This window comes from Pseudonaja textilis, chromosome 1 (assembly GCF_049901715.1).
Source record: "Pseudonaja textilis isolate UNSWEBS1 chromosome 1, rPseTex1.2, whole genome shotgun sequence".
Taxonomy (NCBI): domain Eukaryota; kingdom Metazoa; phylum Chordata; class Lepidosauria; order Squamata; family Elapidae; genus Pseudonaja; species Pseudonaja textilis.
In genome coordinates, this window is record NC_141990.1 from 305,959,405 (window position 1) to 305,983,602 (window position 24,198).

At 35.6% G+C, this 24,198-nt stretch overlaps 1 protein-coding gene across 1 annotated transcript in view; it reads right to left on the reverse strand.

The window, feature by feature from the left end:
- Positions 1-24,029, reverse strand: part of LRRC9 (leucine rich repeat containing 9) — a 71,371-nt gene extending 47,342 nt beyond the window's left edge. The window contains exons 1-12 of the mRNA XM_087922334.1: positions 23,930-24,029; positions 21,653-21,746; positions 19,515-19,733; positions 17,623-17,763; positions 16,684-16,747; positions 15,371-15,441; positions 14,406-14,588; positions 13,356-13,511; positions 11,611-11,819; positions 10,276-10,407; positions 7,910-8,086; positions 5,136-5,247 (exon numbers count right to left, since the gene is read on the reverse strand). Of these exons, the coding sequence (XP_087778460.1) occupies positions 5,136-5,247; positions 7,910-8,086; positions 10,276-10,407; positions 11,611-11,819; positions 13,356-13,511; positions 14,406-14,588; positions 15,371-15,441; positions 16,684-16,747; positions 17,623-17,763; positions 19,515-19,733; positions 21,653-21,709 (1,521 nt within the window). The 5' untranslated portion in view covers positions 21,710-21,746; positions 23,930-24,029. The remainder of the gene's footprint in view (positions 1-5,135; positions 5,248-7,909; positions 8,087-10,275; positions 10,408-11,610; positions 11,820-13,355; positions 13,512-14,405; positions 14,589-15,370; positions 15,442-16,683; positions 16,748-17,622; positions 17,764-19,514; positions 19,734-21,652; positions 21,747-23,929) is intronic.
- Between the last annotated feature and the right edge of the window lie 169 nt (positions 24,030-24,198).

The following is a 24,198-nucleotide window of genomic DNA, read 5'->3' on the forward strand; positions in this document are numbered from 1 at the left end:
CACTGTTTCATGATGCATTTTGTTAGTGTTTGGGGACAAACCCCCAAAACAGAATGTGCAGCAGCAGTCAAGCCAGGCAGCCAAATGAGAGAGGAAGGGCCCTAGAGTTTACACACACTGATGACAAACACTGTTTTTGTAGTTTAAATAGTTGTTTAATCCAATTAGAGTTTAAACATTGTCAATCAGTCCATATGTCATTCACAAATATATCCATTCAGTAACTTAGTCCATTCACTAGTCAGTTCTATATCCTTATCTGCTTGTAAAGATATCTTCTCCTCTGATACCTTTCCTTTTGAAGACAACGCTGAGTATTCACAGGATATCAGCACATCAATGAAATAGTCCTTTCGTTCAGGTATTCAAACAGTTGTAGCAAACAGTAGCAAACAAACAGTAGCAAGCAGAAATCAAGCAGAGATCAAGCAGAGAGATTACGTTTCTCTTACTGCCTTTTATTGCCGTTTGTAACCACACCCTTAATTAGTTAATTACAAGCAGTTTGGTGCTTAAAGCTACAAGTTACAAACACCCAAACCTTGGTTTATATATTTATTCACCCAAACTTAGTTGGTGTATCATTGTTATACCCAACATTCTCCCCTTTTGGGTGATATAAATATATAATATCCTTACAATCTAAAACCATACTTTACACAACTCTCTTGGTGCTTAATGGCACCTTGGGCTTTAGTAAAGTTATCAGCTATATTGTCCTCCGACATACAGTACTCCAGCTGTATCAGATTACTTTTTACAGATTGTCTAACGTTTAAGTACCTTAAATCTGTATGCTTGCTCCTAGTTTTTACTGCAATATTTGTGGCTATTTGAATTGCTGCCTGATTATCTTCATGTACAATTATAGGATAATTTACAGTTAATCCCATGTCACTCATCATCTGCTTATACATGATTAATTCAGTACATAATAACGACAAACAGGAGAATTCTGCTTCCATAGTGGACAAACTTATATGCTGTTGTCTTATTGACTTCCAACCTATTAATGTTTTACCCAGCATTATGGCTGTTCCCGAAGTTGACTTTCTTGTGTCTCTTTCTGATGCAAAACTAGCATCTGCATAAGCACTCAGTATTAGATCACCTTTTGGTTCTAGATACAGTGCATGGTGTAATGTTCCTTTAAGATATCTCAAAATTCTCTTTAATGCTTTCCAATGACATTGTAGTGGATCATTATTATGTCGTGCCAGTTGATTAACACCATAAGCAATATCTGGCCTTGACCAATTGCTAATGTATGATAAGCTACCAATCAAAGATTGATATATTACCTTATCAAACTTGGGACTTCGAGCATCCATTTTGCAAATATCCTGACTCATTGGAGTCTTTGCAGTCTTACAAAGTTCCATCTTATAATCTATTAGCAATTTAGATATCTTATCCTCCTGAGATATCTTAAAACCTTTCTGTGTTTTCAGTATATTCACACCTAGATATTTCTTTATCTCCCCTAATTGCTTGATTTTTATTTTCTTAGCTAATGATGCTATGATTTTATTAGCTTCATCATTAGTTTCTGTAATCAAAGCAATATCATCTGTGAATAATAGTAATAATGATATTTTCCCATTTGTCTCCCTTTTAAATAGACATGGATCGGCTAAACCAGCTTTAAACCCTATATTGTTTAGTTCCTTTACAATATACTGGTTCCATTCATAGCCTGATTGTTTAAGACCATAGAGGCTCTTTTTTAACAACCAATAATCATTATTATTTTCACCTTTAAATCCAATAGGTTTTTTCATGTATACAGTATGTCTTAGTGGAGCGTGCAAGTAAGCAGTTTCTACATCTAGATGGTTGACTATATATTTCTTGCTTGCTGCCCACACTAAAGCTGCCCTTAATGTTGCTGCTTTAAGGCTAGGTGCAAATACCTCGTCATAGTCATTGGCATTTTGTCTAAAACCTTGGGCTACTAATCGTGCCTTATGGATTATATTACCATCTTTTTCAGTTTTTATCTTAAAAATCCATTTGCAGCCAATGGGTTTTATATCAACAGGTAATCTCGCGTTTTCATATACTTTCATATCCTTTAAGGATTTCAATTCCTTATTCATTGCTGCATACCAACTTTCCTTATCTTTAGTAGAATACATGTTTATTTCATCTACAGTATATGGAACTTTATTAATCTGGCACACTGTGTTAGCCTGGTATCTATCAGGCGGTCTAGATATTCGTGTAGTTCTTCTGGGAATTTCTGGGCTAGTATGAGGACTTTTTTGAATTACTACCTGTTCATGTTCCTCAGCTTGCTCAGCTATTGGTACTATTTCTTCCTTTATGGGCTCTATCTCTGCCTGTATTTGTCTCTTTACTTTATTCTTAAAGTTACAGGGATAATTAATGGGATTTCTATAGGATTCAATAATTACTTCTTTATTGTTATCCTGTTCTAACTTATCCCATCCTACGTGCTCTAGAAATTGGGCATTGGCACTGCATAACACCTTAGATGTGCCTTTCTCCCAAAATCTATATGCCCTATGGTTTGCTTGGTAACCAACGAAGAATAATTGTTTAGCTCTGTGTTGCCCTTTACGCCTGAGTTGTGTAGGGATATGCACCCATGCTGGTGCACCAAATGTGTGCAGGTAACTCAGATCAGGCTTCCTGCCATGCCACATGGTGAATGGTATTTCACCAGTAGTTGTATTAACAACGTTGTTTAATATGTTATTAGCACACATTGTGGCCTCCCCCCACAAAGAATCAGGTAATCCAGAATCAGTTAACATTGTTCTAACCATTGCCTGTAGTGTTTGGCCTCTTCTCTCAATAAATGCGTTGTGTTGTGGTCTGTATGGTGCAGATTTCTTGTGCTCTATTCCAGCTACCTTTAATCTATTCTGGAATTTGCTGTTAACAAATTCCGTACCATTATCTGTCACCAGGGTTATCAGTTGCCGTTTAGTCTTTCTTTCTGCAAATTTTAACCAGTTGAAGAAATGTTGATATGTTTCAGTTTTGCTTTTCATTAGGTAGCAAAACCCATATCTAGAATAATGGTCCATAATGCTCAGTATATATCGAGCACCCCCCCATACTGGGTTTCTTTGGACCTATAATGTCTGCAAATACTACTTCTAAAGGTTCTTTAGTTTTGAAACCATTTAGCCTATTTGCAGGCAATATTTTACTCTTATCTTCACAGCAGACATTACAACGCAAATATTTATCACACGGTTTTAACCTTATTCCATCAGATAACTCTACTGTACGTTTTAGCATTTTAAAATTTACATGCCCCAAACGCCTATGCAATAAATGGATACATTCATTATGAGGCTTTATATTGTTAAATACAGTCTGTGCCTCCCCTTTCTTACTATCATGTAATACATACAATGTTCCATTTAAAGCTGCAGTTACCCTATTGTTATCTTTTTCAATTATGCAATTATTATCCTTAAATGTAATTACATAACCTAGTTTGTCTAATACCCTTACAGAAAGCAAGTTCACCTTTAACTGTGGTACATACAACATTTTTATATCCTGGTTTAAGCATGGACAGTATGCAATACCTTCTCCCTTGGCCTTGAGGTTCCAGCCATTAGCAAGTGATATATGTTGAGAGCTTGTAGACATTTTTATAAATTTTGTCTTATCTCTCGTGATGCAGTGGGATGCACCACTGTCCACCACCCATAAATCATTCTTCACATCACAGTTGCTAAACATGGCTAGTTCAAAAGATTTCTTTGGCTTTTTTACATTCTCGCTTTTTTCTTTTTTGCAGAATCTTGCCAAATGTCCTCTGCCTCCACAATTAAAACACCTTTTAATTGTGTATGCCGTCGAAGATAAATTCTCTTCTTCCGTGTGCTTTAATTTACTTAGTTGGTTTCTTTCAAGCTTTGAAGATAATTTCTCTTCTTTATTAGGTTTATCTTCTCTCAGCTGGTCACGTTCACTCCTTCTTCTGGCTTCTTCTAATAGCCTACCGGTAACACTGTCCCGAACATATATCTTCCTGAGGTTCTCCCAGCAGTTTGCAGCATTTTCCTCTCCACGGATATGGATAAGTTGCTGGTCAGAGAGAGTCAGTCCTATGATGCATAAAGCCTGCTCATTCTTTCGTTTATAGTCTTGTATCTTTTTGTCATCCTCTTCAACATTAGGATCTAAGTTAGTCACATCTGGTGGGTTTGTTATTATGTCCCACAAACCTTCTCTTCGTAGAAGTAAACTACATTTCATTGACCATGAAACATAGTTCGTTCCATCTAGTCTGGATATCATGGACAGATTTGGCAAATTTACTTGTGCCATTGCTCTTCAGATATGTAGCTATTTAAAAACTACTGAAAAAAAACAGTTTGTTTTTACAGTAATGTGCAACTCACACCAACTCTCACTGCTATATCATGGTTAGTTAGACTGTGCTCACTGGGCCCATAACCAATGTTAGTGTTTGGGGACAAACCCCCAAAACAGAATGTGCAGCAGCAGTCAAGCCAGGCAGCCAAATGAGAGAGGAAGGGCCCTAGAGTTTACACACACTGATGACAAACACTGTTTTTGTAGTTTAAATAGTTGTTTAATCCAATTAGAGTTTAAACATTGTCAATCAGTCCATATGTCATTCACAAATATATCCATTCAGTAACTTAGTCCATTCACTAGTCAGTTCTATATCCTTATCTGCTTGTAACGATATCTTCTCCTCTGATACCTTTCCTTTTGAAGACAACGCTGAGTATTCACAGGATATCAGCACATCAATGAAATAGTCCTTTCGTTCAGGTATTCAAACAGTTGTAGCAAACAGTAGCAAACAAACAGTAGCAAGCAGAAATCAAGCAGAGATCAAGCAGAGAGATTACGTTTCTCTTACTGCCTTTTATTGCCGTTTGTAACCGCACCCTTAATTAGTTAATTACAAGCAGTTTGGTGCTTAAAGCTACAAGTTACAAACACCCAAACCTTGGTTTATATATTTATTCACCCAAACTTAGTTGGTGTATCATTGTTATACCCAACACATTTGATTATTCAGATTTTTTTAATAAAATGTTCCCTAATAGGAAGACATAAACAGGAAAAAAAAAAAGAAAGTTATGTCCTACTGTTTTGGAACTTCTACTTACTGTTTTTGCTTCCTGAAAACCTTCTTCCAGAATTTGAATTAATTGCTTTTTATTCAAGGGTATTTCAGGGGGAGATACATAGAAGAGGTACTCCAACATCTTCTTGAAGTTTCTGAAGGGAAAAGTGGAGACATGAAGAGAAAGAACAAACACATTTTAAAAACAAATTTTTGAACTGTCAGGGGCAGAATAATTAAATCCTTGACTCAGTTATTCTGCTAGAAAAGATCAAGGTTCACCTAATTTATTATCCTGTCTTATACCAAGGCTTCCTACAAATGATAACATTCCTTCCTTGTTTGCTCCAAGTTTCTGATCCACAAGAAGGCATTATGGTATTACCATGGCTAATAAGTATTCATAAAGCCATCATCATCATCATCATCACATCTCTCCTAGGTGGAGCCAGTATTTGTCTTGGACTCAACCAAAAGCTACTTGGAAGCCCCTTCAAAAGAGGGCTTCCCTTTTGCCACCCCACACAGTCTCTCCCAACACCTGAACCAACTGTTCAGGCAAATGGGATGTGGGCCAGAGGAACCAATGACTGGAAGGGGAAGAAAGTAAATGATCCACAGGAAGAGAGAAGAAACTGGGAAGAAACCTAAGGCAGCTGAAGATCAAGAAGAAATCTACAAAAGGGTAAAAATGAGAGTACAGGATTGGTAAAATGGTGGCAAAACAAAAAACAACAGGTGGTTCTAGTGCTAGAAAACTGGAAAAGAATGAGTTAAGAAGGATTGACAATAGTAAATTTGGCAAGGCAGGAAAAGGTATCAGCATTCCTAAGTTGTGCTGTAAATAAAGGTAGGAGGAGGGAGAAAGGAGCAGCTAGCTTTTTGAATCATGAAGGAAAATTAACAGCAGAAGTTTGAAATGTTTAATTCTGTTAGTATACTTTTAGGAGAATTCGGTTAGTGTACTCACTTATAACAGATGCCTAGTTGTTAGGTACACAATTACTGGCCATTGAAATTATTATAAATGTACTTTGCTTTAAGCTTGTACAGTAATAAATATCACCGTCATTCACTTTTGTGTGGATATATATGGCTTCCTTCTTATCTGTACTAATCTTCTAACAATATCAAAATGAAACAAACATATAATTAACCTTCCTTTTGAATGAGAAGCAACTTGAAGAATGTTTAGCCAGGAAACACTGTTTTAGAGAAAAGTTTAAACATTCATTCCCTCACATTTCTCTGTTCAGAATTGTTCCGATCTAAAGATTCATATTTCATTTTTACAATCACACACAATCACACCTTCACATAAAGATGCACATAATACATAAGAAGAACTTAAGCGGGTTTTTTTAAGGAACGTTTCTAGAACGTCTCCAGATTTCCCCATCACCTATGATATGACAAGAGGCTTGAAGGCAAAGCAGCTTTTTAATGTGCATTTCAGGTTTAAAATGCTGCCCTTGAAATTCATCTGACAATATTTGAATGTTTTTTTATTTTTATTTTTAATTTAAAAAACCTGGTTTTTTTGTTTCATCCAAAACTAAAGTATATTTTAATATTTTTTTCAGATTGCTTTTTATTTTATTTTTATAAAATGTAGAAATGTAGGAATTCCTTAATCACCCAATACTAAAAATCTTACATAGTAAACTTTTTAATAGTCTTCCAAATAGAAATAACTAACTTTTCACACAATATTTTTATGAACCATAACCCTTGCACCTAATGAGGCAGTAGCTAGCTTGCAGTCCATGCTAGTTAATGAAACAATAAATTGTTACTCCTATCAAGTGCCTCAAGCTTGATAGGAGTAATATATTGATTTCCGTATATTCCTACATTGGGTATTCTTTACCTCTACTGTTCATTTTCATTAATTTATTTAGCAGATTCATCAAGTATATTGGACTGAGTTGAGGAGCAGCCATATGCCAATGAAGAATGTTACGGTAGTGTTTCTGAGTTAGTAGCATCATTTCTGATAGCATAAGAACCCTTCCTATTTTTATTTCCTGTGATAAAACAATCAAAATTGCAGGATAACAGAGTTGGAAAGGACCTTGGAGGTCTAGTCCAATCCTCTGTTCAAGCAGGAGACACTAGACTATTCCAGACTGGCTGTCTAGTCCCTTCTTAAATGCTTCCAATGATGGAGCACCCACAACTTCAGAAGGCAGGTCTTTCCACTGGTTAATTGTTCTCACTGTTAGGAAATTTATCCTTAGTTATGGGTTGCTTCTCTCTTTGGTTAAGTTTCCATCCATTGTTTCTTGTCTTACCTTCTGGTGTTTTGGAAAATAGGTTGATCCCCTCTTCTTTCTGGCAGCCTCTCAAATATTGAAATGCTGCTATCGTGTCAACCCTGGTCCTTCTTTTCACTAGGCTAGACAGACCCAATTCCTGCAACTGTTCACATGTTTTAGCCTCCAGCCCATAGGATTTGCATTCCTTACACAAATTCCTATTCCAGCTCATAATATGCTTTAACTGGTGAAATGCTTGATTATGGTGTAAACATTAAGAGGAAGCAGATTACTGGATGACCAGATAAATAGAAACCACCTAAATTTCAAGCCTCATATCAGACCCCTAAAATAACCACACAATTAATAAAATCACAATATATTCCTACTCTCACATGTAATAATATTGTTGAATGGATCCTTACAGTAAGTCCACTGCAATCTGAACTCACTTTTCAGATAGATAGGTTTATTATGCAGACAATGCACTCAATAAAAGCACAAAAAAGCAAAGGCCGATTATCTTTTTTAAAATTAATTTTCTTTAAAATCAACTCACATGGATTCATTTAGCTCTTCTTTATCCAAAAATTTTTGGAATTTTTCCTCAAAAGTCAGCCTCAAAATCCGGTTGTGCACCCTAATGACACGATTTACTTTCAATGCAGTGATGCCATATATTTTGAAGTCCCAGGCACAAAATCGGGATAAAATCAATTCATAGCATGAATTAAACCTGTGGTTAAGAAAGAGGACTTGAGTCACTATAATTACTCAATAGGAAGGTACCCTGCCCAAATAGATTAGACAAAATTTACAAAAACCTCTCCTTCCATTAATTACATTACAATAAAGTCTAAGACTATTGCTCAATTTGGAAGATAATTACTGTTATTTTCAGATAAAAACAGCAGGAAGATTCCTCAATATTTTCCTGAAAAAAACAGTATCTGTGAGGTGGTGAGAAAGGAGCTAAAATTTACAATTAATTTGCATTTTATTTACTTTCAAGCGTTCAATACCTTACACTAAATTTATATTCCTTTATTTTGAATGCAATAGATTTGAGCACAAAACGTAACAGGGAAAGCTGTTCCAGCAAATCAGACCATTGGTTCATCTAATACTGATTAAAATGATCAACAACATTAACCTTCAGAGTTGAAAACTGATCTTGGCATGCTTGTCTGAAAACATTTGTAACTGAACCCAAGATATTTCTGTCCCAGTTTTCTCAGAAAAAAATGCTTTCCTTTGAATGAAGTAAACTAGTAATTATTGCCATATATATTATTTGAAGTAAATTACTTCTTGGAAAAAAGTTGTATATGTTATCCTACACAAAGGTCTGGGTAGCCACATCCATCATAATTATATACAAGTTGTCCTCACCTTACAACTGTTCATTTAACAATGGTTTGAAGTCATGATAGCCTCAGAAAATTGAGTTATGACCCATCCTTCAAGTTACGACACTTGCATCATCCCCCATAGTCACAATTCACATTTGCATTTATAATGGTTGCAACATCTTGCAGTCTCAAAATTGCGATATGCAAACTTGCCCATCAGCTTCTGACAAGCAAAATCAATGTGGAAAGCTGCATTTACTTAACAACTATGTGATTCACTTAACAACCATGGTAAAAACGGTTGTAAAATCAGTCTATTCACATAAGTTATTTGGGCTTGGTTGTTTTCTTGCAGACATTTCACTACCTAAACCAGGTAACATCATGATAATTTGCTTTATAACTGCACTGACTTATGATGAAAATTCCAATCTCAATTGTGTTTATAAATCAAAGACTACCTGTACAGTATTTGTTCCAAGTACAGACTATAGTAGTGATAAACCAGCAATGAGATGTCTATGTGAGGTGCTATAAAGGAGTGAATGACAACCTGTAGAGTACTCCAAAGCTGTTATTTGGTACTTTAACATTTACTGAGGGAGACATGGCAGAGTAGAAGAATGTTGGTTGGGTATAGTAGCAATGCAATTTATTGCTTTATTGCATTTTGGAGGGGTTTGCTGTACAATACATATTGTACACAGCTGCATACTATTTTCCGCTTCCTTGTGAATGGAGATTTCCCTTTTTTTGTTGAAATCAGTCTTTTCTCATATATTATAAGTAAGCCTATGGTAACTATATCTGAATCTCTCTATAATGCTATCTAGGTAGCAAAACAAGGATGAATTACAAGCTAGATTGAGTGGCATACAGAGTTCAAGGAAGGGAAGATTTATATCCTGCTTTTTGCTCCGAAGTTATATTTAGAGTAGTGGTCAGATGCAAAAGACCAGGATCACATGGGAAGTTCCAATTTCCAAATTCCAGATTTACTGCTTATGCCTACGCACAGGAATATTCTCCATTAATGTTTAGCACCTGCTAAAACTTAGATAAGAGTCATGATAATTCATAGGAGGTTGGATTTAGGATGCTTATAGCTATGTAGAAATTCTAGGCTGATCCCCTTTTTGACACTGCCCTCAGGCTCTACCATTTCTTCTCTTACAGCTGTTCACACTTCATTTACTTTCTGATTGACCAAGAGTATCTCTCTGAATTAACCACATTTGTTTTCCTTTATTTAGTGTAAATTTCCTCTCTTGTTTTCTGTACAAAATATTCAGTTTCCTTAAATTATAGGTTGTTATGATGTCCCAACTGCCAAGACTCCATATGGAACATAAAAAGTTGTATTTTAGAAGGCACTGGGCCACTACATTTCTTATTGCGGAGACTGACTTGCTGTCAGTTTCCCTGTTTTTAGACAGCCAATAGCATATAAATATATCATGCATGCTCCACAGCCAGTGGCCTCAACCCCTTCTACTCCTGATGCTTAGTTGGAGCCATTAGAACACTGCAAGATTGAAGATTAAAATTTTAGAATACTGCAAAACAACTGTACCAAACATCATTTGGTGATCCCTCTTCAAATCGTGTGTTTCCCACAGATTCCAGTTCAGTAAGCAAAAACTGTACTGCCAAATTGCTGGTTTTCTTCTTCTTCTTGACTTCCACTTGATAAATAGTTTCAATTCTGCAAAAAATACACAGGATACATCATAGCTGAAGATTCACAGTGAATGGCAAAGTACAGAAAAAAGCAACGATCTGAAGAACTAGACAGCAAGCTTTATGAATATGCAGAACCTCAGAGCCAAGGAAGGTCCTAATGAAGGGTTGTTTTTTTTTCTGACTTTCCAACTTTTCCCTACTAAAACACACGTATCTGTCTTATTTAACTTATTTAACTTAAACAGATACAGCGGAAACACAACCAGTATTCAGTTTTTATCAAGTGCTCTGCAAGAACCAAAAGTGTACCTGTACTCCATTGCATGTATAAAGTTGTTATAATAAAAGAATAAACACATGCTCTCTTTTTAAATGTTAGATTAAGGATGGTGTTATTTAAAGAAATCCAGGACTTGTCAAAGTTCAATGTTACTCCCAGCTAAAATAAATGTATCCTTGTACCTCCAAGAAATGTGATCCTGAATTTTAGGCTATTCATGCATCCCTGAAATTATCAACCTTACTCATCACACTCCATTTTTCAGCAAATGGAAGACAGTCCTCCCATTACAGAGGAGAATTATTTGTGGAAACACCCACTTTCCTTTCAGGTAAATACAATATTTTTGCTTTCATCATCACGTTAATGTCCTAACAGAAACTATTTCAGAAAAGAAGAAATGTTTTTTTTTTCTTAGAAGACCCCTGACATATATTAATGTAAAAATATGTAATGAAAATCATTCATGTAAAAAACAACAACCCTGCTATCCTTCCAATTAGGAGGACTTTTTAACTGATGAAAGAATTTTGTTCAGTTAAAACAAATCTAAATATTGAGTACTTTTAAAAGAAGTACTGAGATTAAACGATTAAACTTTCTCATTTAGGTTCTAGATATTCAGTACTGAATTTATATAGACATAGCCTTTCAAGTCCTAAAATCCTACTTTATACTTTATTTCAGTAGAGATAGACTTTCAAGTCCTACTTTATGGGTTTCTTGAGTACTTTTCTCCTTCCTACAAATTCCTTCACAATGACATAAACTCAGCAGAGCATCCTACCTGCCTCTTCCAGAGGACAGGCATGTATGAAGAAACTGAGGACTAGCATGCAATCCCCAAGCCCAAAGTGGATCTTATCTCAAGCAATGAATTCAGTGTCTTCAAGTCCCAAACCTGTTCAAACAGCAGCCCTTGCACCTTTCACAAGATGTACATACTCCTGCAGTTTCTTGTTCCAGAAATTTATTCTTCTTTTGAGGGCATCTAATTTATGAAGAAATAGTTGCTCCAGACTGGATTCTTCTGGGGTCTCATCTGGACTCTCCACTTCCCCATCTGATTTTTCATATTCAAAGTTCCAATTTGAAGTAACTTTACTAGCTTGTATTCTACCACTTGCTTTAAGTTCCATCAATTCACGTTCCAGCTTTTTTAAGACAGAAAGCAAAAGCAGTGGGTTAGTTTGACTGAAATGTATGAAGGATATGAACATTTATTGAAAAGCTAATGCCCAAAATGGTATAAACAAAATAATGTGCAAAAATAGAACAAGAAACAGTACGTGTGTTTTGTTGCACATCACTCCATAAATAAGAAAATATTTCAGTTGTTATTCCACAATGAAGAATAAAATGTTATTCCACAATGAAGAAAAATACTACAACATTTAGAGCAAAAGTATGCAATAGACACACATTCTAAAACTATATCTAATATCCATCACTTAATTATTTAAAAAAAACAACAGTCATGTAAGGTCATGTAGATTGTGATGCAGAGGAGGGAGGGAGAACTTTTTCCTTCAGATACACTTTCAATGCAAAAATGTCTCTTCCCAAGTATTTGCTTCCACAAAAACAAAATGGACTTTTAAGAGCAATAGGCAATGAGAGTAGTGAGACTAGTCAGCAAACAAAAATCAGAAAAAGGAAATAATTAATTTCCCTTCCCCTTTTATACTGTGGTATTACTCTGTTTTGGGACTCCACGTTGATACTTTTTCTGGAATAGTTTGCTAAGACAAATTTGAATTTTGCTTTAAAGACTTGGTAAACATATATTACGATGTACTGATTTATTGACCAATTGCAAAGCGGAAGTATGTTTCAGCTACATTCCAAATTCTATTCCGTTGGGTTGTATTTGGAGTTCAATATTAAACCAGGAAGACTCAGCAATTTGCTCAAATATTATGTATGGTTTTATTTACTAATTATTTATTAAATTTGTATGCTGCCTCCCTCCCTTATGAGGAACTCTGGGCAGCATTTTTTTATTAAGTATTATTAGTGTTGTTTGTCATTCAGTCAGCCAGATGTTTGGACTGGGCTTGCCATTCTTGTCACCTATCAAGCCCTTCCTAAGGGCCTGTGATTATTATTAGTAAATAACTAATTAAATTTCGATTAAATATTTCATGTCATGAGACTGGATTAGTCTATAAAATAATTTCTTTTGTAGTTATTTATTTGATTTCTATAGCCACCCATCTTCTGACTCTGGGCAGGCTGTATCATAAGAACATAATAAAAAATACAAAATAAATATATATGGTTTCCAAGTAAAACTATTGCCAAAGATATTAATATAGCCAAGAAATGGGGCCCTTAACACACTCGGAGTGCCAGATCTGGCATGAAACAAGGACTTCACAGCTATACAAAAGGCCAGATGGGTCAGAATGATCCTAATCCCATCCTAAACTCTGAAATTTTCATCCTAGGATTAAACCTGGAACATTCTGGGTTGTAAAGCCTGCACTGTACCAAGCTTTTTATTGACGAAAGGCTCATTACTGAATTGCTGCTCTCTTACTTCTGGGGGAAGTAAGTAATTCCTACTTGGAATTTCTGAATGTATAACAACAGATTGTAGGCAGGCACTTGAAACTTCAATGGTAGAATTCAAACAATAGGATTCAGCCAGAATTTACTTTGGTGATGGCAGGGTTTGCCTTTCTTACATGTTTCACATAGCAGCTGAAATGTTTGAGACGATCTTCAGGCAATTTCTGTAGTTTGTTCTTTCTTTCTCTTAGCTTTTCAAGCTCCTCATTCAGTTGTCTATGAACACTCTTGATTCGCATATTGTAGTACATCACTTTTTTCATCACAGTTGTCTTCAAAAGATAAAAGGGAAACTCAGAAAGGAGCTAAATGTTGGCATTTAAGGATACAATAACAAATTAAAAATTCTAAAATATCATCCTGCCATTCTGGGATTGTAGCCCCCAAGTTTGAACAAGTTGGACACAATATGGAAGAGCCTCTTATAGGAAAGCATTTCAATCTCCATTTTATACTTTCTCTACCTTCAGCAGGCCCATTCGCACACAGTAGTAATGCTTTCACCATTCCTTAGGGTAGATAATCTGCTCTTCTCTGGGAAGAGACTGTCCACTGCTTCTACAGCAAGCAGCTCCATATAATGATGACATCAAGAACAGTTAATGAACTAACACTAATTTATTTATCTTTTTTTTTTTTCCTGCCCATCTCGTGGTTCAGGCGACTCTGAGAGGTAACTCTGAGTAGCTATTATAAATGTATCAATTTATGGAAGAGAGGATCACTTTCCTGCCATTCATGACTGAATCTGGGCAACATTCAAAATGCAGCCCAGGAGATAATTATTCCTGTAAGCTTTCTACATTTAGCAATAGAGATGGTCCCGTTAACATAACTCTTCTCCCCTGGAAAAGGATTCTTCTGTCCTATTCAAACAACTGCTAAAATTAGGATTAAACTACGTTGGATAATCAAGCAAACCTATAATTAACTAAAATGTTTTATTAATTTAAAAAATAACCGAACATTAACATATAATTATATTATTTTTATATTACACACACACACACATACACATTTACATTTCTCAATTAGTAAGTATTACGATGTGCATGATCATATATACAAAGAAGAGGAAACGGTTGGTTTTTTTTAACTCCTAGGATGGAATACTCATGTAACTAGCTAACAGTAACCTCTTTCTGGTTCTTAAAATCTGTACTCACCTCTGCCAGCTCTTTGATTTGTTTAGAAGATACATCATAAGTGTCAAGCCTTTGAAGCAAAGGAATGTGATATAGCACATGTGTTGCATAATTGCAAAGGTGACAAACAGGGTTAGCTTCATACTGGGGGTCATTCAAACACAGGTCTGTTAAGTGAGGTAATCTTGCCAAATTGGTAATTTCCTTTGCAAAAGAAAAAAATGAAAAAGCACCACTTTCAAATATATCTAATATCAAGAACTATTCTAGGCTTCACCATTTAGATAAAACCTGCAGAAACCTAGGAATAAAATAAATTGAAATACTTCAATGTTACATTTCCTTAACAACAAATAACCTTTCTCCATATTACCCTGCTCCTCCGTGAATTGCACTGTTTGCCAATTTTGCTTCCAGGTCCAAGTCAAAAAGCTGGTGATAACTTATAAATCCTTGCATTATATGGGACTGTTTTATTTGAGGGACCCCAATCATAGCTACATGTCCTATCAGGTCTAGCATGAAGGGTATAGTCTATGTCCCATCAGCCAGGGATTGTCATCTGGAGGAGCCAGGAAAACAGCTTTTTCTGCTGTGCTTCCCCTTCTTTGGAACATTATCCCCCAGAAGTTGGATTGGCGCAACTTACTATACATGTCCAAGACTCTGAAAAGATGGTTCTGTCAACAGACATGGGGATCCAAGAGTGTGGCACAGCTGTGCAAAGGATGTATCAATTGGTACTGATGGATATTATCTGCCTCAGCTATGAATTTTTTGTAGGGTTATATGACTTTTATATGGTTTTATATTGTTTTTGTTTTTAAATTATTGTATTTGTGTTGTATCTGTATTTCTGTTTTTATACTGTTTTTGCTATGAGCTGCCAAGACATTGAGATAGGTAGCTTTATAAATCTGAATAATAAAATAGATTAATAAATACACCAATTACATCAATCAAGCCAAAGAGAAGACAACACTTACTTTAAATGAGCGTATTCTATTACCAGACAAATTTAATTTTTCAATGCTTTCACTTGGATCCAAGTGGTTTCCTAAAAGAGAAAAGGACAGAAATTATTCTTGAACTTTTCTCTCTGTTCTGGTCTTGGTTGCTATTAAAAAAACTAAGCAAGGTCAGATCTGGTTAGTGGTTAGTCAGAAAGACACCTGGAAATGCAAGGCTGTAGGAAAGATTGAAAAAAGAAGAAAGTAGTCTCATATAACTTCTATATTGTTGCCAGGAAAAGAATATGGGTATGCCATGGAAGAAATAGGAAAAAAGTTGATTCAAGAATCTTTTTTCTTTCTTTCAATGATTTCTTCTGAATTATAATGACATACAAGTAAATGCAATAGAACAATTTCTATGGAAAAATAAATTTCCCTATACATGGGTAAATCTTTTAAAAAATATTGGATTGGATTGCCAATAATATTCTATTTTCCACAATAATCAACAACTGCCTGTGGAAGTTTATGGGATGACCTGAACACAGTAGCCCTCTCCCAATGTAGACTAAGAAAGATGACTTAAATAGAGACATATAAGATTTGTTGCATCATCTTCTTTACTCTCCATACCAGGGGTGTCAAACTCGCAGCCCGCGGCCCAGATGCGTCACATGCTGGTCCCTCCCTGGTTTAGCAAAGGGGGAAAAAGTCCCAATATGTCACATGACACTATCATGATGACGCGAGTTTGACACCCCTGCTCTACACCCATTAATGTTCCTATGCCAATAATAATCAGAAATATGCACCTCTGATCCAGAATGGTTATGGTTCCTCTTTTGCACAATGATGTCAGTGATACAGCAACATCAGAGCCAAAGTCCATGACTTGGCCAAAAGAGTTGACTGATGCCTCAAACCCAGTATCAATTTCTGGGCTGAATTAGCATGAAATAGGCTGAAATGGGATTGATGTGTCTCACAATACCTTTTTTTCTTATTATTAGTGTCAAAACATGATGTGATTACAAATGCTCATTATTTGTACATATTAAAAAAATTGGTAACAAAATGAAACTTATATCCTATTAATAGGAAACCCACTTGAAGATTGTCTTATTGTCACTAAAATCTCACCTAGGTAAAACCGTTAAGCTCAGCATCTAAAAACTTATCTGTACTATTTGTACTGCATAGCATAGAATATAAAATTTTCATACTAATGTAAATGACAAACTACAGAGCAAGAGAAGGATTTCAAGGAAGAAAATCTGTTCACTGTTGTTTACTCCATTAGTAATGTGAAAAATAACAGATATTCAGAATACAGTGTTATCTTGTACCAATTTTACTAATATTGTTATCTGCAAGATTGAGTTCTTTCAGCCTCTGCAATGAAGTCAGCCCCTGTAAAAATACAGATTATTGTATTTAGAATCATATAATGTTGCAAACTCTTAAGAAATGTAGCTATTCTTTAAATACATTAGACTATGTTGCATAAAGCAAATGGTTTTGGAAAAAATTTTTAAACAAAGCTGTATTTTATTTAATTTTCTGCATGTTTTCTGAGTAGGACAAACTACAACCATTAAAAGCAGGCTTTCTACAACTATTTTATTTAGATTTCTAATAATTTTATTCCTTTAATATAGCCAATAGCATTGCAATTCTGGCACTGTCTGAATATCGTATTATGCTTAATATTATGCTATTTTATTTTAAATTACAGTGGAGGACATCCTTTGTTCATCTATTCTAGACAGCTGAAGAGTTATTACTACTATAGAACAAGGTCCTCTTAGAGTATTATTTTCAAGTGAATATTATTTTAATCTCTGGTTGGGTGGTTATTTTATTAACTTGTTTTAGAACAGGTAATTTTAATGTTGATTGTTTAAATCTTAATTGTATCTTCTAGTTCACCATTCATCATTCCTTCAGAGGAAGGCGGGAAATGAAGCAAAAAAAGGGAAAGGAAGACAGAATAATTTGTTATAATTATTGGTGGATTGCAAAATATAATTAATCACTTGTATAACTGGGATACCTAAGATAGTATTGCTGAGATCATATTTGTATTGTTGCCAAATATATTGATCAGAAAGTGCTCTTGGTGATAAAAGTGCTTCTGCAATAAAATGGAATAAAGTGGATCACCAGTTCTACTGTTTCCTACACAATTTGTAACTATTTAAATATTACCTTCTTCTCTCCCATTTGCTTAACCTTACAAAGAAGATATAGATGAGAATCAATAGCTCTTCAAAACCCAATCTTACCTGTATTTCTTTAATCTGGTTCCCATTAAGCCAAAGTACTTCTAGCTTTTGTAGCATTTCCAGATTTTCAATAATGGAAATCATATTGCAATATAGGTAAAGTTTTTGCAAAAGAACACATTTTTCCAAACCAGCAATTTTCTGCAAAGAAATTAAAGTCACTAATGAAGAAAATGCAGAATTTCCAGAAAGTTGAACAGGAGTTTAGGGGAAATGTCTTAACCACACTGACAAATTGGCATCTGAATCTGGCACATTAAGCTTTAATTTCACTGTCAGCCATCTCATTAGATGGACATACACCACTATATTTTCAGAATTTCCTTTCTATACATAGACCTGGGTTCCTCCAAATACTTCTAGGATAAATAATAACCTTTAATTACTTAAAATGAACTATTACTGCTTTTAAAATGTTTTAATGTTGCAGCAGATCCACAATTCATGATTACCAACTTTTCTTCTAATGCACAAATATAAATTTGAAACAAAGGAGAAGTTAGCCTTTCCTGAATTAAGTTTGATTACTGGACATTTCACAAACATGGGCATGTAATTTTCGTGACAACAATACAATAATAGCACAATGCTGCATTTTTCAAGCAACTAAGATTTACTAGTGGTTTTCTGTCCAAGTTCTAATCAAATCTGGCCTTGCTTTTCAAGATCAACAAAAATTGAGCAGGTATTAGCTGGACAACATCAAATAATACACTGAAGGTGAGGTATGAGTTAGATCCGAAATGAATTGGGGCATTTTACTTGGGCAAGACTTCTCTATCTTTGCTAAGACTACAATCAGACTTAAAATCTAAGTATACAAGCTGAAGCTTCAGAGTGCCATTCTTTCCAAAAATAGGTGAGGTCTATAAATTCATTAAAAAGTTGTGCAAAATATTATGTCTTAGAACATTCTGATCTTGGAAAAGTCCATGCTAAGGTTGGAATTGCCTGCTTTTGAATTAGAACATTCTGTGACAAAGTATTTTGCTCGCTCTATATTGCAAGCAAATCTTTTTAATGTAACAGAGAGGAGAAATTATTAAATACACACCTATAAAGTAATGTTTTTGACTATACCTTGTGTTACGTAAAATTAAGGGAGTTGGTGTTTTCACTGAAGCTATTTTGGAATGTTTGGGGTATCTTAGAAAACATTTTTCACAATGTGTAACTTACTTGCAGCAGGAGCTTAGAAACTTAATTCAAGCATGATTTCTGAAAGAATTAGGCGTAGGGTTTGCCAGTAAGAAAATACTACTAGAATATAATATATAATATAATATAATACAAGCCCAGTGTAATTATCATCTGCCATAGAAGTGTTATAATCACCAACACAGAGAGCAGTTTGATGAGGTTTTTTTTAAAACTGGGACAAAAAAATGATGAGAACACTGTTGGGATAAGTGAGTATCATAACATTCAGATGCAGCATTGGAATGGCAAAAGGACAATAAAAAAGTGGATAGAATGGTTATGGATTATGCTTTGAATAACATAAATCTCCATGAGAATCTGTAAGAAAACATGAAAAATGTTGTACAAACTGGCAGGATCCCAAAAACAGAAGATGACTTTTAGTTCAGGGACTATAGCCTCTTAGGCAATTGTATTCTTCCAAAGTTACCCCTGCTCAATATTTTTCTGCTCAATCAAAAACATTTTAGTTATTCAACAAAGTGTTTATTCTCATGATGTAAGAAAATAATGAATAAAAAGAAATGAAAAATATCTGTTTGTTCCTATACTACTTTTTCTAACATAATCCTGGGTGTACCACTCAAAGAGTCAGATTCTTCAACCCAGAAAAAGTTGCAAAAGAGTACACATTAAATGAAGATTTCCTCATCCACTGGAAAGTAAAATGCTGAATTTCAGTTCCTACTTACTTTCAAACAGCATTCAGCTATCCATAATTCTTTAAGAAACGGACAGTTCTCTAAATCAGAAATGCACTGGATGTGCTGCCTAACCAGAGTTAGTTTTGTTAAACTGGGGAAATGAGACAGGCCTACTATTCTGGGGTAGCCTGAGAAAAACATCTCCAAGCTTTGGGTTGAAGGTCCTTCTTGCTCAAGTCTTTCATAAGCCAATCCATTTCTTGTACACTGGAAGAAATAGTTAAAGATTATTAATATTTTTTCTTTATGATTGAAAGATAAAACTATAAGTAAACTATACATAAAGCTTTGTATTATGACAAATAAGTATCCAGAAGAACTCCATATGTATTTATTTTGGTCTAATACTAATTCCAGGGACCCCTTATATTTTCTATTTCACTGGCTGACATTTTTAAAAATTGAATTTTACACTGCAATTTACCAACTGGAGATCAGGTCTACGTCCCTTTGGGTTGTCAAGATTTCAAGGACCACATGCATCTCAATGATTTTCACCTTAGCTGAGAAAATTCCATTTATAACATACAAGGCTCTGCCATCTACTGTGAGTGGTGAATAAGAATAAAAATACCATAGCATTATCAAAAATATTTAATTGTAAAAAAGGCAATATTGAGAAAACACCATGTTACCTCATTAACATTTTAAGAAGAAAATCTATAAAATTGCATGTATTAATGATAACTTGATTGTTAGTAAGAAATAATCACAATTTTCAAAACATGTTGACATCACATGCTGATCAATCATTATTTTAACAGTTTATAGAATTAACCACATTTAGCATGTCATGCATACACAGTTAGAGGATACTTGTTCATTAGAAATAGTGCAATGCCATCATGAAATGAATATGACGATTATAATGGCTCAAGATCAGTGGAGAACTCATTTGTATCCCTGCTCCTCACAATGACACACAGATCCTTACAAGGAAGAATAAAAGTACATAGACCACCACAGTCTCCCAGTAACTTCTATTAAAAGACTTCAACTGGTGAACTGGCAGCATTTATATAGTTCTTATAAAAATATCAACTGATAAGGCTATCATGTTTGCATATAACAATGAAAAGTATTAAGATTTCTTGATTCTATATTCCTAAATTTGTTTAGATTATGCAGTAACAAGGAACATTCCTTGCAAATACATGATTGCACACTACAATACTGATAATCAAAACATATGATTGATTGACAAAATCAATTTAATGTTGTAAAAGCTGCCAGATTAACCAACTAAATTAATAAGGTGGCAAATTATCCTATTAAATAAAGAACAGTAAAAGAGATAGAGCAGCATACGTAGCAATAACAAGAGCTAACTTGCTTCCTCCGTACTGCAATAAAGCCTGTATGAGATATGTACTTTAAAGTTTGTCCTTGTGCAACACTGAGAAATAAATATTTAATAACCTTACACATATTCTAAACAATGAATTGAGGTGTTATAAGGGGGTGACAAATACGGTATTTTTAAAGCCTAGTTGTAAGATCAGAGGGGTAATTATTGTTTATCATTCTGTTTGATAGCTCTTATAGAATTACTAAATATTTAAACTGTGTTAAACTGGATATCTTCGAGGGCCTGATCAACATTGTAGTCCTCGTCTGCGGGCCGGGGGAGTACGGTGGCAAGGCTGGGGGAGGACAGATGCCTCCTGCAGCACACTGCCAGCCAAAATGGGACATGGGGGATCCGCACGCGGTCCCCCTGTGCCTCATTTTCACCTTCCATGGCCTTTTGCAGCACTTGTTTTCTACACTTTTTTCAGCTCATGTTTTTGACTATTTTGGTCCAGTTCTTCAGCCATTTGGGCCCCATTTTTTCAGCCAATTTTTCAGTCTGGTTTTGTGCCATTTTCGGCCTGTTTTTCAGATCATTTTGGCCTGTTTTTCAGGCCATTTTTGGCCTGTTTTTTTGGCACAGTTTCGGCCAGCAGAGTGCTGCAGGAAGCCATGGAGGGTGAAAAAGAGGTGTGGGGGGCACATGTGGTCCATTTTAGCCACCAGAGGCACTGTGGGCCAGTCTCTTAACATTTCCAGGCCAGCCTCATGGGCTGGATTTAAGCACCCCTGATTTAGACTATCAAGGAGGTTTTTAAAAACAAACCCAAACTTACCAACTCTTTAATTATCTCATCAGAAGCAATCTGGTTTTGAGAATCACTCTGTATCATTTTCTGAGCATTTCAGCTTAAAAGACATAGTTCATACCTAGAGATAAGAATAAAAATGCAATATCTTGCTAAGAAATTAATTGTGAAACCAGGACTCAGCTGTTAATGGAGGATAAGAGAGGACACATATGTTAAAAGATAAACTTTAAGATATCTAGATCCCAATCTTCAAAGCATTTCAGAAATTTAGAGCAGTGTTCCCCAATGTTGGCAACTTTCAGATATACTTCAACTCCCAGAATTTTCAGCAGTTGCAATAGTTGTTGAAGAATTCCATGTATTGAAGGCCAGGAAGTTGCTGAGGTTGGAAAATACTGGTCGAGAGACAATTTTAAAAGCAAGAAATGTTTAGCAAGCCAGAACAAACAAAAGTAGTTTGCTGTGATCAGCCAACTCCCACTAAGTTTTCTTCAGTTTCCCTATATGGAAGCTCTGAAATACAGTCTACTCCAGGGATTTCCAAAACCTTTTGGATGAGCAGGCACTTCAGACTCTTAAGATATTATCACAGGGCTCTCAGCAAGTGGTTACCATAATAAGTATACCTATTTACAAAATATTTGCAAAACTCAGCTATGGTTATCACAAAATATATTATTAAAAGTTGATTGTAATAGTAAATATATTGTAGTATACTTTAGTATACTAGTATATTTAGTATACCAGTATACTTGTAAAAACATCATAGAAACAAAACTTAAAGAAAAAATACCTATAGTACCAGCTTCACACCTCCATCCCACTCATTCAGGCAGGGAAGATATGGTGCAGACCCTATCAGTCAAAAGAATTTCAACTGGTGGAGTGTAGGAAGGCGGCCTTCTCTGCCACTGCCCCAGCATTATGGAACATCCTGTGTTCAAAGTGAGGAAATCTTGCAATCTCTTGGCTTTCCACAAAGGTACCAAAACTATCCCAGAAGTCACTACAAGTATAACTGCATACAGATCTATTCAACAGTGTATGTGTGTTGCAAATAATCCAAAACCCTCATAAGATTTTAGCACCCAAGTTCTAGATTCTTTTTAATAACTGGCTCTAAGAGAGTCATCTTTTCATTGTTTCCACTGATAATTAGGATGTTATGTACTAATGTGAGAAAAGAAGTAGACTCTGATTAATTGTTGTATTTTTACTACTTCTGAGTGGGTTGCTCAAAACTGGATAGGCTTGAAAGAAACTTACAGCACACATACATTTATACTGCATTGATTATAAAGTATGAAATTCCTTATTAGCATGTATTTACAAAACAAAACACCAATTTTAGATTCATGACTCAGTTATCTTCTATAAAATAGACAACAGGCTCCATTGTTTGCTGTTGTAAAACTTAAAAGTTAATTGGGGCGAAAGGAGTTGTACCCATAAAACGCTAAATGTTATTGTGACTAGCAACAATATTTGTAGGATATAAGAGGCATGTTAAAATTATAATTTTCCAAAAGACCCGTAATCATAACAGCATTCTATATAGAGAGAATGATTCCAGACACATTCCCCACAAAAGAATGGAAGTGTTAGGTGAATGCAACAAAATAAATCCCAAACCTATTTCAACAAAACAAAAATGCTGCATTCAAATAGCATATTAAGCACAAATAGCTATTAGTTCAATATGATAGTATGGTTCATGTAACATAATATGCTACAGGGATGTAATTAAACCACTACTTGCCCCCTTAAACCACAAACTATCCGCATCCAATTTCTGCAAACCCAGATGCTGGGCCAGTTTGAACTATTATTTCTCAGTATATGAGGAGGATAAAAGGATAGAGTGCACGTGCGTGCGTGTATATGTATGTAACACAAACATGAACGTGGTTTCATTAAATATCACAAGAAATACAAGGTATTTCTCTATGCTAACAATGTGGGATTCAAACATACAAGAGCACCTAAAGCAAGCTAAATAACCCGCCTCAAGTAATTTCAATTAAGCTCTCAGAGGGGAATGCCGTTGAAGTAAAGGTTGAAGAAGAATTCCAGAAGAATTCATGGAGGTAGGAAGGTGCTTTTCTTTAGTGGGGGGCGCAAAAGGAGGCACGTTCCCAGCCCTCAAATTATTACAGAATAACTGCATAGCCTGGGATGATGGGAATCCTCCTAGCCCAACCCACTCGAAGTGCACCTGTTCGGGAAAGGCGATGAAGCAGGGACGATTCCAGTGGTAGGCAAGCACCCCTAAGTCGTCCTTCCCCAGCGGCCATCACTCACCTGCCTGGAGCTGCTGCTGAAGTTGCTGCCCGAGTAAATCCAGGCTGTGTACAACAGAGGCCTCTCCTGTCACCAAGCAACCACATTTTCTCGCGCATTGCCGAGCCCCAGCCAACCAGCGGAGGCGTAAGGACAGCGCGATAGCACGTGACCTGGCTCCACTGTGAGATGATTATCTCTCCGCCGCCGCGCTCCGCTTCGGGGGAGCTTTAGTAGAGTTGCAAGCAGGTCCCTGTTGGGATGCTTTCGGTCCGCGCAGGCCGAATGTC